Here is a 16,316-nt window from a genome sequence, read left to right as displayed (position 1 = left end):
AAGTACAGCCTCACAGAGCTCCTAGCGTGACTGTGTACTCTTAGTTTTGTGTCTCTAAGTAGAAGCTCATTTTGAAAAAAAGTGATCATCCTAAATTATTCATGATGTTGTAAGTAAATGAGTTCTTTTCTTCAACCTGCACAATAGTGGATTTTGGAGGACTGAGGGTGATATAAAGGATGACATTTTCTTAACTATTTTCATTTTGTTGAATACAGTTTTTTAGTTTTTTTGTTAGCAGTACGCTGGAGTGTAACAGATGCAAGTACTCGTTTCCTAATGAGGCTAGAATTCAAGAAGGGTCACGAGAGGCTTGTTTAAATGTTGGGCTTGCTGACATATTGTCAACTTTGTGTGTCCAAGCCTCGTCAAAACCGTCGGCTGTTATAGCCAGAAGAGATAACCAAGATTCAATAATGTGTTAGCCCAATTAGTGTATCTAAGAGGTCAGCCATTTCAGTAAGTTGTTTGCCAGTGTTGTTATGGTTTTGACGTGTCGGTTAACAAGTGACAATAAGGGTGTAGAAGCAGTGCATGGCCAAAATAATCATCCACTTTTGCAGTTTTGAAGCCAGGGATGCATTATATTCTTGCTGGGTAGCTGCACGACCAACTAGTCGTGGACCTGAACTTCTGTATGCATTACAGTTGGCAGGTGCACAAAAATCAGCTGGTTACAAAAGACAAGGATTTCAGTAAAGGGCATCTTGCGTTCAAACACAACCTCAGTGGGATGATAATAGGCAAAAGTTTTCCCCAAATTTTGCCATGACAACTGTATAAGGCATTAATATGAACTTGTTTTGAAGGTCTGCAGGTTACTAGCCAAAATCAGTTGATGCAGCTTTAAATTACAATGTTTGAAATTTAATCATATGTTCTTCACTATAATTAGACCTACTTGATTGACAGAAACATTATTTTCTGCATCCTGATGTTTGAAAACCATATAAATGTTGAAGGCTACATTACTGGATTTTTGTATCTACCTACCTAACCTAGATTATGCTAACCTACATTATTTCCATTAACTTGAGGTCTTCTTTACTGTCGTCAGCTGCAACTGCCATTTTCAGCCTGCCAAAAAAGGATATAATTTTCTGGTTGTTCACAAGATGCAACACAGGACTCTTCACCATCTATCTGACGAGCACCCAAAGTGGATTCATGCCTGTATTGCTGCCAATCCAGTTTATCAGCTGAAAACAAGCACAGGAAGTGGCACGGTTGCCTTGGGAGCCGGCCCCGCTGAGAGCAGCACTTGGCAATCACTCATCTAGTACATTTTACAAGAAGAGAAAAATCAGTCAGAGAGGGAATATGGGCCAATATGAGCAGTAGGTCACTCTGTCTGGAAAGAACTGAATATGCCTGTTGCATGTTCAGAGGAGCAGTTGACAGGTACTCATCTAGCCGATTTCACAAAAATCCATATCTATGCAAGTTAAATTCATACCACAGTCTTCAGCGTTCACTCCTCTGTGTCTGGGATTGTCTGATTTTGAGGAAGACTAGTGTCTGGTGAGAATGCAATTCAATGCCTTGATTGCCATTGCACAATGTACAACGAAGTAGCACTGGTACATACAGTAAACACAACTACATAAAGTAACATACAGACAAGTAGATGCATTACAGTCTGTATAACGAAATAAAAACAAACCATAGATAGTAAAAAAACAGAGTGAATATATTCACTCAGTTATACTGCACACACTGAACTTGCCAATAATCTGGAAGTACAGGTTTTTAAGGACCGTTATGCCTTCTGGTTGAGATGAGTCCCTGGACGTCAGTGTTGGTGGATTAGTTCCTTACCTTTTGTCCACACAGAAATATGTTTTCAATAACAACTATTGGACTGATGGTCATTAAATTTTGTAGACTCCCTGACAGACTTCTGGCTAAGGATACATGACACCAAAACCATAACGCAGTGTTTTTCCTGTGCCTTTGTTGCATGTCATACCTCTCTACCCCTTTTTACTGTGTCTATGCATTCTCAATCTTTTAACAACAAAGATGCAGAAAAGAATTGTTCAAATATTCGTGGTCAGTACGATTCCTCCTACTGACCACAAATATTTGAACAATTCTTTTCATGTTCATATATTTTCACATTCTTTTCAATTCACTCATATGATTCTCTTGATCCTCCTTACTTTTCCCCAAGCACCACTGGAGGTTAAAGGTTTTACTCAGTGAACATGTAATCATCCAAAATTTTGCACCTATATTCATGGTTTTCAGACATGGAATCCTAATGAGTTTTCCACCATGAGGTTGACATTTTTTGGGGGGAGGGGGTTGGTGATATTTCTTGACGATGGGTTGGCACGATGTTTGGTGCAGACATTAATGTTCATCATTCTGCGAAAGTTGGTGATCACGGAGAGCATTATCCCAGCTAGTCATCAACATTTTAGCTTTGTCAGACTAAGTATAGCCTCACAGAGACCTTAGCATAGCTGTAGACTGGTGAGCAAGTAGGAAGAACTTGAATCATTTTCATTTTCTTTCAGCAGATTGAAATCATAGTGGAACGAAGAGACCAGTTTCTAATTTGTTTTCCTTTTGGTTTCTCAGTCAATGAAAAATACTTAAAATACTATAATGAACATCCCTTTGATCAGTTTGCCAGTTAACGACAAACAGTTCTACAGCATACTGTACACCAATTGAGCAAGGACGTTTTCCCAAAGAGTGGGAGTCAATATCTGAGCAAGCATTTGATTATTAGCCATGCATTACTAAAATAACCCAGGGTTAATGAGCTGCTGTGCTCCAAGATTCAATTTGGTGTCTTTGTGTCAAACATCAATAAGTATTATTCAAGCAGAAGCATAACTCTCTGTGGACTTGCCCACACAAAACACGCCTTTTTGGTTTACTAAGAAAAGTATTGAGTTGGCAGAAAAAGTGAAAGGACAGTGGCTCCAAAGGATAAATCTTGCTTGTTATCTTTTGTAGTAATATTGACCAGGCAATTATTTTCTCTTTTCTCATCCAGAAAAAAAAAGTCTGATCATTGATCTGAATTATACAACAAACCCACAGTGTGTGTGATCTGGTAATAGGCTTTGATTGTAAGGTCACAGCCCGTTATCCATTTTCAATTTTTTCCTCTATCATTCCTGTCGACCAGGCACCGAGAAGGTTCGTCAAGCGCAGGGCTGCAAGCACCTCCATGTCGTCAATCCCGACTGGCTATGGAGTTGTCTGGAGCGCTGGGAGAGGGTGGAGGAGCAGCTCTACCCACTAAAGGAGGACTACTCCAAGACACCACGGTAAAGGAAATCACTAACCAGGCCTAGAATGTGTTCCAATAACTTATAAATACTACAGATATTAGCTGCATCACACCAGAATCCCTAATGAGATCTTGTTCTTGTCTGTTTTGAAGGAGCAACAGTCCAGCAGCTTTCTTTGACCACCAGGGCTCCGTGCATAAACATCTTTTCCAACCAGCTCCCATCCACAGACCTCAACCTGCAGCCCCGGAAGTTCGGACTTATGACCCCGTAACAGGGAAGCTGATCCGCAGGGGCCCTCAGGTGTCACGGTCATCCTACCTCCAGGCGTCAGGGTCTATGTTGCTCTCTGATCATAGAGAGCAGTCTTGTCTCAGGTACTGCAAGAACTACAGAATTTGACCTGTGAAATATCATGATAAACTACTGATGAAATAACCTAAATCTAGATATTAATGTAGGATTCAGTTATCGTAAAACCACGATACATATATATGATATCAGTGATAAAGCTCTTTTTTCTTCTCGCCTACTGTTGCACGCTATTTCAAAGCATTTGGATTAACACACATTTAATTTACGCTTATGTAACACTTTTATTTGCAAACATTTCGTGTAAGCTACCTCCTTGATGGTTTGGGACACGCAGGTTATTTCTCACTGTCCGCAAGCTAATTTTGTATATTCCCGTTTAATGTTATTACTGCCCCCAGCTGTCATTTCACTGGAATTACATGTGGCATGTTATCTAGCTAGAGCTGATAGATGGCAACAAAACAAACTGAAAATGTCTATATATTAGCTACCATGACAATGTGGATGAACAGTCATGCCCCCGAAAAAAATACTGCATCATAAATTTGGTCAAAAATACTATATGTGTCCCGCCTCAAAAGTAGTCTCATTATCTGACAGAAATAATGGAAGTCTTCTTGCACAGCATTTCTCCAGTAGTAGTGGGAGTTGTACTATTGATATTTCTCTGTTTAGTATTGACCACAGAATCAGTCATAACAGATCTTAAATCTATGGATTAGTCCTCTCATTCTTTGAAGTAAAAACAGCTGATGGTGTAGTACTACTGTACTTACCCTAACCCTATGAATTACCCCCCTAAAAGGGACATGCGGCACTTCTGCTACCAACCGAAGCACAATAAAACTCAACCTTTTACTGTATGGATTGTTTATAGCATTTGGTGGAAGGGGAAGGCTTCATTTTTCAAAGTCCTCATTCAATTTCCACAAACAGTTTGATGAATGATGTGGTCCTCAAAGTCACCTCTGTCATCTCTCTATTTGACATCCATCTGTCAGTCACACATGCTAATCAACAGTGCGTCCTCTGTTTGTTTGTTTGTTGGTGTTTGTTTGTCATTGGAGTGCAAGACCCCTGCCAGTCACTGTGGCCTGAGCGTTACCTCACATTACTCACACACAGATACAAACAATAACTTTATATTGGACGGTCACGGTGGCTCGTAATGTTTAGAATAGAATATCTCTGTGATATTACACCATAATTAATAATCACAAGCACAAAATTGGCCCAGATAATTAATGGATTAGAGGCACTGGTGGAGTGTTTTCAGGGAGTTACATAAACTTGGATTTAATCATCAAAGAAGATCTGTTCAATTAAGCAGTGCCAAAAGGAAGTAGAGAAACTTCCTATTTCCATTTGCATAAGATTTCAATCTAATGAGTTCTTGTTAGAGAGAATAGGCCTTTCTCTTCATTGATCTGCAGCCTTAACCTTCAGTCTTTACATCTGTAATGTGACTGTGTGAAAAATGTGCTGACTGTGTGCAGTGTCTGCAAATGTATGCAGTCCCCAGCAGTTTGGATTACTCTATCACAAAAAATCCATTTAAATGTAAAAGAAGCGAACCAACGAACACAATACATCTGAGTGAATGATTTTCTTTTGAGATGACATAAATGTATAACATTTTGTTAATAAGTATTCATTTTTAGAGATATGCATTTTTTGATCTGGTGATTGCACATTATTAGTAGAACCAATTGAAGAAAGATGTATGACTTTAGCAGGTAAATGTAAAAACTGTGTCAAATTCTGCACATACATTATTCTGCAAAGTGACGTTCAACCATCACAGTAAAGAAACAATAAGCAACATGCATTTTTTGGTGGATGGGGACAAATAAGACATTGATATTATAGATAGAGTAAATGTCCCAAAACCTACAGTCAAACGTTTGGACACTCTTCCTCATTCAAGTGAATGATAAGGTGTTTCCAAGCTTTGGAATGCTACTGTGTCTAACCCACTAGCTTGGTAGTCCATCCACGTTTTAATGTTATGTTATTGTGCCTCAGGGGAACTTCAAAGAATCAGCAAGATGAGGCTGCAGGGTCCAGCCAAGACGACGAGCAGCCTGGGCCGTCTCGTCGAAAACGACAGCCGAGCATGTCAGAATCGATGCCTCTGTACACACTTTGCAAGGAGGATCTAGAGAGCATGGACAAAGAGGTAAGAACGGAGGAAACAAGTTTGATTTCGCCCTCAGAGTTGTTTGATTGTATTGTTTTTTTTTTTCATTTTGCAACATACAGAACAGTTTGTTTCCCTTTTTCTTGCTTATTTGCCTGCTTGGTTTTCCCACAATCATAGATATCCCTCCTATAGTTGAACCCTGTCACCCTGTTGTCCAATAAATATGGTATCTTGGTTTAACACATCTGATGAAGGGAAAAGAGCAGAATTACAAAGTTGCAATATAATGTAATTTACCATTCAGCACTAATGGACTGTTTATATATGAAATGTCAGTGGTTGACAGGATGTCTCTCACATTTTAGCCAGGCATCCATTCTGATATACAGATCCTAACATATTATCATGTCAGTCTACTTTGTGCATTTTATATATTTTGCCATCCTTGCCAGACAGGTGAAGTGATTACTAGTGTCTGAGAGCGCTGCATCACCTGCTTGGATAATACTCTTTAATGGAGTCTGAATTGTGCTAATTCTTCAGCTGGGGAAAATATGCATAGTCCAGAACTTTGCCGTGTTATTCAGTTTCTGCTCTCATCAACCTTGTTTCCAGGAAACAACAGCTGTTCTTAGAGAAAACAGTTTACAGATGTTTTCAGCCTACACCACCTGCCCAACAGGAAATGATAGAACATGGTCTTATAGAAGAGAGTGTTGCACTTACATTCATTACATGACTAGAAACACATTTGCAATATCACATATATAATGTGATCATTAATACTGCTTTAACACATCATTGTACATTCATACAGTGCATTGAAATGGCAGGATTTATAAAATAGTTAATTTAAGGTGGTTTAATTTCAGTCATTGTACATATTATATTCTTGATGTTGTGTCAAAAGGATATTTGTCAGGTAATAAACCAGTAAATCCATTTGTTTTCTTACACAGATGGAAGGATTATGTTGTTTGTTGGTAGTAAGAAAGACAAATACAGCAATGCATACTCAGCTTTCTAAAAGGTTTACTTGAGAGGAACAGTAATTAATATGGACATTGTTTGTGGGCCTAATACGCTGTACACTGTAAATTATAGCAATGCGTCAATGAAAACGGCAAAACTATGTAAATTATGCAAGTTTAAAATCATTCACTATGATCCATGGTACAAAATACATTCTTATTACCACAGGTTATCGATCCTACAAGGAAATGAGACTTTAAGCGAAATGTAGTTAAATGATTTGGATGTCAGTGTGATTGGCCATGCTTTAAATGATGAACTGATTCCTGTTACTGGAATGTGAAAGCGTCTGCCAGTTTATTAACTCAATTGAACTCTGCAGTTAAGTAACTCTGTAGCTGCAGGTGACAAATCAGTCAAGAACTGCTGTGCAATGTCTTTCTGGAAACAGACTTTTTCTTCTCCCTTTTTCTTCTATACTTTAATGTTTGAAGAAGACGTATGGCTGCAAATTTTTGACCTAAAGTACTGCCAAAGGCAAAGGCTATCGAACATTGCTGTTTTCATTTGATATTGATGTGTCCAAGGTTTCAATGGGGCTGTATGATCAAAAACTATTCATTTTCACACATATTGACTTGTAAAATGAACAACATTTGTGTCATCCTGAGACTACGACATATGCTGCATGCAATGCTGTCAGCTAGTGTCTTTTTTAGTTGTGCCACTGTGGGCGCAAAATTCAGAAATAGATATGAAAAAAGAAAACATATACATATATATATATATTACAATAATATTGATAACTGAGCCCTACTTGACAAGTATTGCTATGCCCTCCTTCAAACGCTTTGTATATAGGGGCTCGCTCTTACTACAGCCCTGTGCACATTGCTTCAGTATATGGAGAGATTCTTCATATGCTGGTTATGGTTGTTAAGCTATCGATGGATGATTGCTGCCCAAGGAAAGGATTTAGAGTAGGTCAACTGCTGACTTTAAGAATGGATTTATTTTTAGAGTTTGATGGGAAAACACGTATTACTTCCTGATAAATGAAAAGGCCAAGCGATTAAACACCATTAACAAAGTTATTCAAATTCAAAATAAATAAAATCAGATCCAATCATATAAAATCGAAATATAACAACACACAAATAAAATATACAAAGGGAACAGACATAAGTGTCAAGTTAAAACATAAAATACCACATGCTACCTAAATGCCTGAACAGATAAGTTTTTTGCTGCTTTTTAAACCAGTCTACAGTATCCAAGGATCTCAAGTTTATTAGTAGACTATTGCAAAGCTTTGGGGTTGCTGACTGGACAGTGCGATCTCCGAGTTTTAACGTGTCTATGGTACACTAGAAAACACTGAGTAGAGGGCGTAAGGGCTTGGCATTTAGTGTGGGGGTGTAAAAGGTCCTCAATATACTGTGTAGCCTGGCCATGTAGGGCTCTATAAGTGAGCACCAAGAGTTTCATGGTATCATGGTTCATGGTCTCGTTGGTCAAGATGAAATAGTCACCCTAAATGTGATCGTTCCTGGTACAGCTCAGTTTGCTCATATATATATATATATATATATATATATATATATATATATATATATATATATATATATATACATATACATATATATATATATATATATATATATATATATATACATATACATATATATATATACTGCAAAAAGCAGGATATATTGTCAAAGGTGTGTGTTTTTGCCTATTAGGCATCATGACGACTGCGGCAGGAAGCATACTGGAAATGGTACATTATTTCAGCAGTTGGGTCAGGCCTTTTTTCATTGTTGTGTGTGTTAGACTAAGAGGTTTTCTCTGGATAATATAGGCTATTTAAAAGGAGAGTATGTGGCATTTGAAAAGTAGGATTCTTCATGGTCATTTGAATCCAAATGTTATCAATATCTTGTGAAGTTTGAAAATGGAAAGCTTTGATACATTACCGACCGCATGGATACATTTAATGCGTTAGGGTTAGGAGAGTGAGCAGAACTCGTAATATATCTCTAATGGATTTGTTAACACTTTTTCATTTTGAAATTATGGAGGTCTGATAACTTTATAAGAATAGCCTCTTGCGAAGATGTGGCCATGGTTGCCAAGTCCTGGACAAATTGAGAAATGATGCCACTAATGTGGTAATTATTCATCTTCTGCAAACTCGTACAGAGAAGGAAATCTATCATAGATTATATGAGATAGATAAATCAGAGATCTATCATTCCAATATCATCAAGTTTCCAGGTCTGAGCATGTGAACTACTGTAGAAATACATACACTTTCATTTCATTTATCTTTTATAACACAAAGAACGACCCCTTTAACTACCAAGGCACTGTGTGTCTTCGTGTGTACTGTGTTTTTATTAATCAATACCATTATGATATTAAACCACGGTAGGATGGACTCAACATTAATTTGAATTCTTAATTAAAGGCTACCTCTTGCACATATAGCACTATCATAGTTGAAGATTGAGTTGGTTAATGAGGTGTTCAGTGCTCACACCAGGCATTGTTCCCAAACACCAAGCACACTTGTTGTGTAAACGTGACATTTAGAATGCTTGAACATAAAGCTCAGTGACGTTCATCGTTAAGTCGAGATGACATCTCTGGTTGTTTTTGTTATATTATAATGCACTAACTCCTCTTTTGGTTAGGGCAAAGCTTATTTCTTTCATTTTGAAGGCCTAAAACATCTGTAAAAATGAAAATTTCAGGCACTCATTAATTGTTATGAGCTCTGCACAGGTGCTGACGACTAGCTTACAGCAATTTTTCGAACTATTAACTCAATTTTATACCCAGTTAGCTGCAAAACAAATACAGCAACCACATTCTGTTCAAGGCATTTAATATAACATTTAATTAAATAAAATACTCAAGGCAAATAGTGTTCAAGACAACATGAGAGGATAAATTACTGCTACAGAATGACCTAGATGGGGCTGTGTAGAACACAAAAGCAAACATGGAACAGCTTTTAAAAGTGCATGCATAATATTAAAATGTTGATCTCACCAAAAACAAGGTGAAACTGCTTCATAACTTGCCACAACGGGATGCTCCCTTCAGGTTAGGTCTATGCACATCCATATTTCTAGTGTGATTAAAGATGAGTAGGCGAGGCTTTTTAGGGAACAGATATAGGACAAGGATTGTGTGAAATAAATGTAAGACCAAGGAATTACCGTCAAGACATCATAATTTAAAAGCAGGACTACTTCTTGCAGGCTAGACTAAATGATTACCCAACATATTTTGTTATGTAGAAAAGTATGGAAATTGACTTGAGGAAAGGGTCCTTTGTAGATACACTGTATTTCAAATGCCATCCTCCCCAGACTGCCTAGCTAAAGGGCAGTCTGTGACATTCTTAAACACTCTAGATCTTCAGGCCAAAGTGAAAGAAACCAGTCTTAATTGGATGGAGCAAGGTACACATCTGAGTCAGGTAGACAGCTTCACATTTAAATGTCACCAATGGTTACATGGTGGTATGTGTCAGTTGATGTAGAGCAACATGTGCAGAGATGCCCAGCAAAGAATCCCAGCTGTGTACCAACTGGGTGACCTTTCACTGAAATTGTTGTTCCCTTGTTGGTTGTGTGATAACTGGGGCTGACTGGATTCTCAATAACGGTAACATCATAATGGACCATATAAATCTCTAACCATTTATTAGATTTTATTAGTCAGCAAAAGTTGCCCTTTGCCCGGAGTATTCTTGCCTAGCACTGTTTGAACAAATTGGAGCTAACACACCATTTATTCAAATTAATTTGAATGCAACCCACTTACCTTATTCCTATACAAATCCAATACTATGTTGTACAATTAACGTTATTCTCTTGTTTTGTGGTGCCTTTGCAGCTAAAGCAAAAGTACATAGGCAATTTGCTTTTTCTAACAGCCTTAGATTTATCTACACTTAATCCATTTATGTTGTTGAATTCAAATGTTATCCGTTCAACACCACTAGCTTGTTTTCCCCATTTTGTGTTATCAAACAAAACAATTGCCTGCTTTACATAATGCACATTGGATATTTATCCATTCCCACAATCTAACTAACCTCAACCAACTGATTTAGTCACCCATTTGTAACCACATCTTAGCTATACAGAAGTTGCAACATGCAAGTAACCTGACCACTGTGGCACATCATCAGGGAAACGTTGAGCTTCAACCATACAGGCAGGCAAACCAGAATGATTTACTAAAAGCTGTTGATGGCTTTAGACCATGGTGATGAAACCCAGTGGAATTAGCAGTACTAGCAACATTTCCACAGTACAGGTAGTGATTTCTTAGACATTTTAATAGCAAAAGTGTGTTGTGTGTTATGGAACTTCAAGGACACTTTGTTTCTTTATAAATGTGAACCATATAAGGTTGTCAGTTCTTTCCAATTAAATATTTCATCCACATTCAGATTTAGAAGTTTCCTCCTTCACTTAAAAGATAACCTTGTCTTGTGGGTCTATTTCATTGTGAGGGTTAGGGTGAGGGTTTTTGTCATCATTGTGGTAACTGCATGAACAAGCTAAACAACAAATATTTTCAGTAATACCTATTGAGTCAGCTATGATTGTCAATTATTCTAGAAAGGCTGAAATTTCACTGGCGGTTATAACATTTAATGATTTCATATCCATGATTATGTGTTTACAACATATGTAAGGACAAGGCCATAACCATAGAAATGTGAGCTGAAGAACAGTAGCCTTCTCTTAGTGCCACGTAAATCCCGCAGTGTTCAACGTCATCACGATGAGAAATCTGGGCAACTGGTATTGCAAGGAGTTCAGACAGGTCGTCTACACTGCGTTCTGATGAAAGGGATAATTGATCAGTGTGAATTTTCTTGGCTCTCTTTTACTTTAGTCTGCAGTCACTGCCAGTACAGTATCCAGTCAGTACGCTGTTTAATATAATCTGTCAGGCTCTTTAAATATATAATTAACTGAAATTTCAGTTCTTCACTCTTTGTAATGTTTCAGTTAAACATAGGGTATTTGAACTTGCTTTAATGCAGAGTTAAAACAGAAGTCCATTGCATGATAGAATTCAATGCGAATGTAGAATTGACAGGATTTGATATATTGTTGCAATAAACATTTTAACTACCTTCAACTTGAGCGATAGTGGGGTTGACACCAGTAAAATGTCCTGACACATCAAATCAAAATCAAATGAAATGCTGATGAGCTTTTCATCTGTGAGTGAATGAATAGTGAGTGATTATTCTACAGAGTCAGGTGAAGATTTAGGCACAGGTCATAGTTTGCGTGACGTGTGAAGTCATAGAGGCCCTTATAGAGACATGGCTCATTAAGCCTGGGCTCATCGGAGACCTAACGCAGTCATCAGTCACAGTGATCCTGGCTCTAACATAGTGATCCCAGGTATTGATCTCTCACATCCTTGGTGAGCTATAATCCTTGGGAGGTACAGAGGAGGACAAGCTTCTGCATGAGTCTGCAGAATTGTGAAGCTTATTAGAGAATGCTTTCTCATATTACCAAGACATATGTGGCATCACATACCACCAACTTTATGTCTATACATTTGTTTGCAGTCAAGACTAAGGGGCTACAGCCATGCTTGCAGCTCTGTGAGCATGCTAGTATGTTGACGATGACCAACATTTACTTGTTGGTTTAGTATATAAACATATGAAAAATTAACGTGAACCAAAGTACAGCTGAAGCAGATGGGAAATTTGCAGGTATTTGGTCATAACCAAAGTACTTAACTTAAAAATTAAATTGTGAGTCAAGGATGGTACCTAATAAAAATAAAAGATCAAGTCAGTAGATCCAAGTGTCTGTGATGATTCACAGTCATCCAGGTCATGATATAACCAAAAATTTTGTAGAGTCTCAAAGGTGTTTCACCTTTCATCCAAACTTTCTTCTTCAGTTCTGAAATTTTGAAAAGTTCTTAGCACTATGAGTGTGTGTACCAAATTTCATACTTGTCCATTAAATAGTTGTTGACGTATTTCTGACTACCAAGTCAGTGTCATAGTATTGCAAGAGGAAAAGTCAGAGGTTCACAACATGTCAGAATATATCCTCTGGGGACCTTGATTGTAGACAATACACAGACCATGTAGATATGGCAGTGCATCTGATAGTAGACAAGATATTTCATTGTGAACCACAAATGTTAACCTCGCACATCAAGGCACTAAAGGAAGTCAGAGGTTCACCACAGTCCACAGGATTCATCTGAATACTGTGAATGTCTGTACATTTTTTAGAGCAATCTATCTAATAGTTGTTGAGATATTTTAGTTTTTATCAAAGGTCTGCATTGACATCGCCAACCCTAGAGCAAAGGCTAAAATGATTGTGCTAATCTTGTTTTGACCTTCATTGTTCTTTAAGGGTTATGGTCAAGTACTCCTTGACCTTATCCCTTTTTTAATTATCCAAAAAAAAAGAAGTAATATTGCTGTGTGACTAGATTTGTGAGTCACATAACAGAGAAAGGGTTAGACTTAGCAATCATCCCATGGCAGCATTTTATCCTCATCTCCTGCCACTGGAGCCGTTAGACCTGTGTTATACCCTTCTGTCACCATGGCTAATATGAACCATAGAGTTAAGAAATCCAGTAAGCAGTATATGAAAGCCTTTATTGCTCTGTTGCAACAGACTTACAGACCTGTAATTGCAGCTTTAGTGTAAAGAATCACAGCAGTCACAGCTGAGCTTCCTTAGATATCAAATGATCCAGAGGATTTGACTTGGCTGATAATGAAGTCTCTTGATTTGATAGCTTAATTTAATTTTCCTCTTTGCAATAACGTCTCAAGTTTACTTGACCTTCAGTGGGAGGCTCCTTCTGAGCTGACCAGACTGCCCTTGCCTGATATATGAGTGCTACTTGTCATTTCACGCTATAGTGTCAACAAAAAGGCCCAAGCTCTTGATTAAATGTGAATGTGAAGGAATGCAGAAAGGCTATGGCTCTAATTGGACCGGTGCACATAAGAGGAAGTCTTGGTCCAGATATCCATTATCCATATATCTCTTTGCTTCACAGAAACCTCAATAGTCAATAGGTTCCTAGATCAGTGGATGCCTCACACCTGTGGAAAGGTCTATGAATCTGATCCATGTGAGGATAATAAAGAAACAAGAATATATACTAGATAGACATATTTTTGTCATGTAAGGAAAAAAACTGATGACACTCAACAAATACATCAGTCAATCCAAAATGTAAAGAAGCTGTCTTGCTCTGAAGTTCACTGTTAATACAGTTTGGGAACCATGTAAAGGATCAACTTGGATTTTTCATTGGCACAACAGTCGTAACCTCTTTAGAAACATGCAGTTCATGTTCTTCAATGTTATATCAAACAAATTCAACCTATCTCCTCTTGCTTCTAGTTTCCTCTGTATTTTTAGAATTGACACATTCAAAGCCTTCAAGATTGTTTAGACTTTCAAAACCAGAAATTTGGGAACCATTGGATTATTTTTGTTTTGTTCATGGAAAGGGCTTTTTCTTATGCTTGAAAAGTGCTATACTGTATGAATCAAAATATTAATAATTGTGTTATTATATTCATGAAAGTAATTGATTGTTGCAACTTTGCTGTAGTTTTAACACACCATACAATACACAATGGTAGGCATTGATCAACCACACCTTAAACGCTAGTATTTGATAAAACTGTTGTATTAAAAAAAAAAAGATAAATTGTTGATGTAACTGTTAACTGTAATCTGCAACTGTTAAAGCAATGGTGGGATCATCAGTTTGTAGCCCTAAGTCTGGCCCTGATAATGTTCATACATTTCAGAGTTTTACAGCTCACAAAGCAGTCAGTTATAAGATATCAGACCATTCCTACAGGGTCAGGTGCAGTCAACCAGCATACTGACACAACCAGCAAATTGCTGCTCCCAGACAAGCCTCTCCATCATCCAAACCAGACTCCGTCATTGGTCCCTAAACCTGAAGCGCTATGAATATTCCCACAGCTCTGGTTTCCATTTGCATATAGTTCTTGGCCGCCTTACAGAAATATCTTCAGTTGTCTGACTGTGGCAAGATGTCCAGTTTTGTTAACACAACAAAGACAGTAATTTAATCCGATTTTTTTTTTTGCAAACCTAACAAATTCAAAGAAAGTACACAGTTGATATAAAACCTTGAAATCTGAAGTCTCTGAATGAATTCTCTTAAGTATTTTGTGTTAAAGTAATGTTTTCAGTTCCGCATTATGTAACTACTCTGGTGCAGCGTAGCACATCTTTCTGAGATGATGGTAAAGGAAAGCAATATCTTACTGTTTGCAGAGCCTATCTAAGAATTCTTGTTCTCAAAAGGTTGTATTCTATGCATTTGAGCGCTTCATCTGTCCTTGATGTCGGAGTAGAGGTGGAGTGAAGATGTGAATTCTTTTTTTCCCATCAGAATGGGACTTGCCCTTGAGCCAACAGCTGTATATCCTATACCTGATGTGACCCTGACCTAATGAACAATGCAGGTGAATACGGTTATGAGTAGGGTTGCATTAGAGGTCTTTGTTCCTCTAATTCATCAGTCGCACTCTTTTTTTCTTATATTTTCCTTTGTGGCTTGATTACTGTTAATGCACCATGTCTTCATGTCTTCTTCACCTCTTATACATCTATATCCATTTCCTCTATAAATGCAAAGCCTTTATAGTCCTCTGATGCGCCCTCACATTAAATGACCCTACAGCAGTCTTTATTCAGCAAACCGTCTACCCTATTTCCACCTCTGACTACCTTTCAGAGATGAAGTCAGTAATTCTGGCAGGGAATGAAGTTGTATAATACCCCCTTCAGTTGGGATTTGCTTTGTAAAATTCTCCCTTTGCAGCCCTCAGTCTGGTGAAGACAGGAGCTCTTTGTACAATAACTCGGGAACAAAATTGGCCAAGACAATGAGCCTGGATTGACTGGCTTCATGGAAATGTGTCGAGCTGTGATTCCCGCCTTACCTATTCTGCTGCTGAATCTTTCTGGCAGGGATTTGATTGTGTCTCATCTGAGTTACATTGTTGTACTGAGACATTTACATTTTTCCTTTTAAAGAAATCTAAACCTGTGCTCCTCAAAAACTTTAATCCTCTGCTTGGCTTTAAGTAACTTCACATCAAAGTCTGAGACTGTGGGCCTCCCCTCAGACAAAGCTTGAAAAAAGCTGCCCCTCCCCAGTTTACTTGCTTAGTTTTGCCTATGGGAAGCCTATGGGATCATTATTTAGTTTTTTGATTCCATAGACACAGAACAATTGAGCCAAGATATCGCTGTTTGATACTTAAGATTACACAAAATACATAAAGGTCTTTCTGAAGACATTTATTAGTTTTTGACTATAGGAAAGTGGCAAAACAAGTAAAATTCCCAAGAACTACTGTATCTGAACTGTGTCTTAACCAAATCACACACATTTAGGTTATTCTCTGTGATCTTCTCTGATTTGTCCACAATAACTACCCACAATAGCTACTACTGTATGTTCTTATATATTCTTTGTACATATGTGCAATTCAGAAGAGTGGTCATCATATTTAATATGTACCGTTGCCATGGTTGGAAGGTTAG

General features: G+C 37.9%; 1 protein-coding gene across 1 annotated transcript in view; it reads left to right on the top strand.

Annotated features, from left to right (window-relative positions):
- Window positions 1–16,316, top strand: part of ctdp1 (CTD (carboxy-terminal domain, RNA polymerase II, polypeptide A) phosphatase, subunit 1) — a 63,900-nt gene that overhangs the window by 11,284 nt on the left and 36,300 nt on the right. Inside the window, exons 9-11 of the mRNA XM_062436427.1 lie at window positions 3,146–3,287; window positions 3,404–3,628; window positions 5,592–5,745. Coding sequence (XP_062292411.1) covers window positions 3,146–3,287; window positions 3,404–3,628; window positions 5,592–5,745 — 521 coding nt within the window. The remainder of the gene's footprint in view (window positions 1–3,145; window positions 3,288–3,403; window positions 3,629–5,591; window positions 5,746–16,316) is intronic.

Source organism: Scomber scombrus, chromosome 16 (assembly GCF_963691925.1).
Source record: "Scomber scombrus chromosome 16, fScoSco1.1, whole genome shotgun sequence".
Taxonomy (NCBI): Eukaryota; Metazoa; Chordata; class Actinopteri; order Scombriformes; family Scombridae; genus Scomber; species Scomber scombrus.
This window is presented reverse-complemented; position numbering and strand designations above follow the sequence as displayed.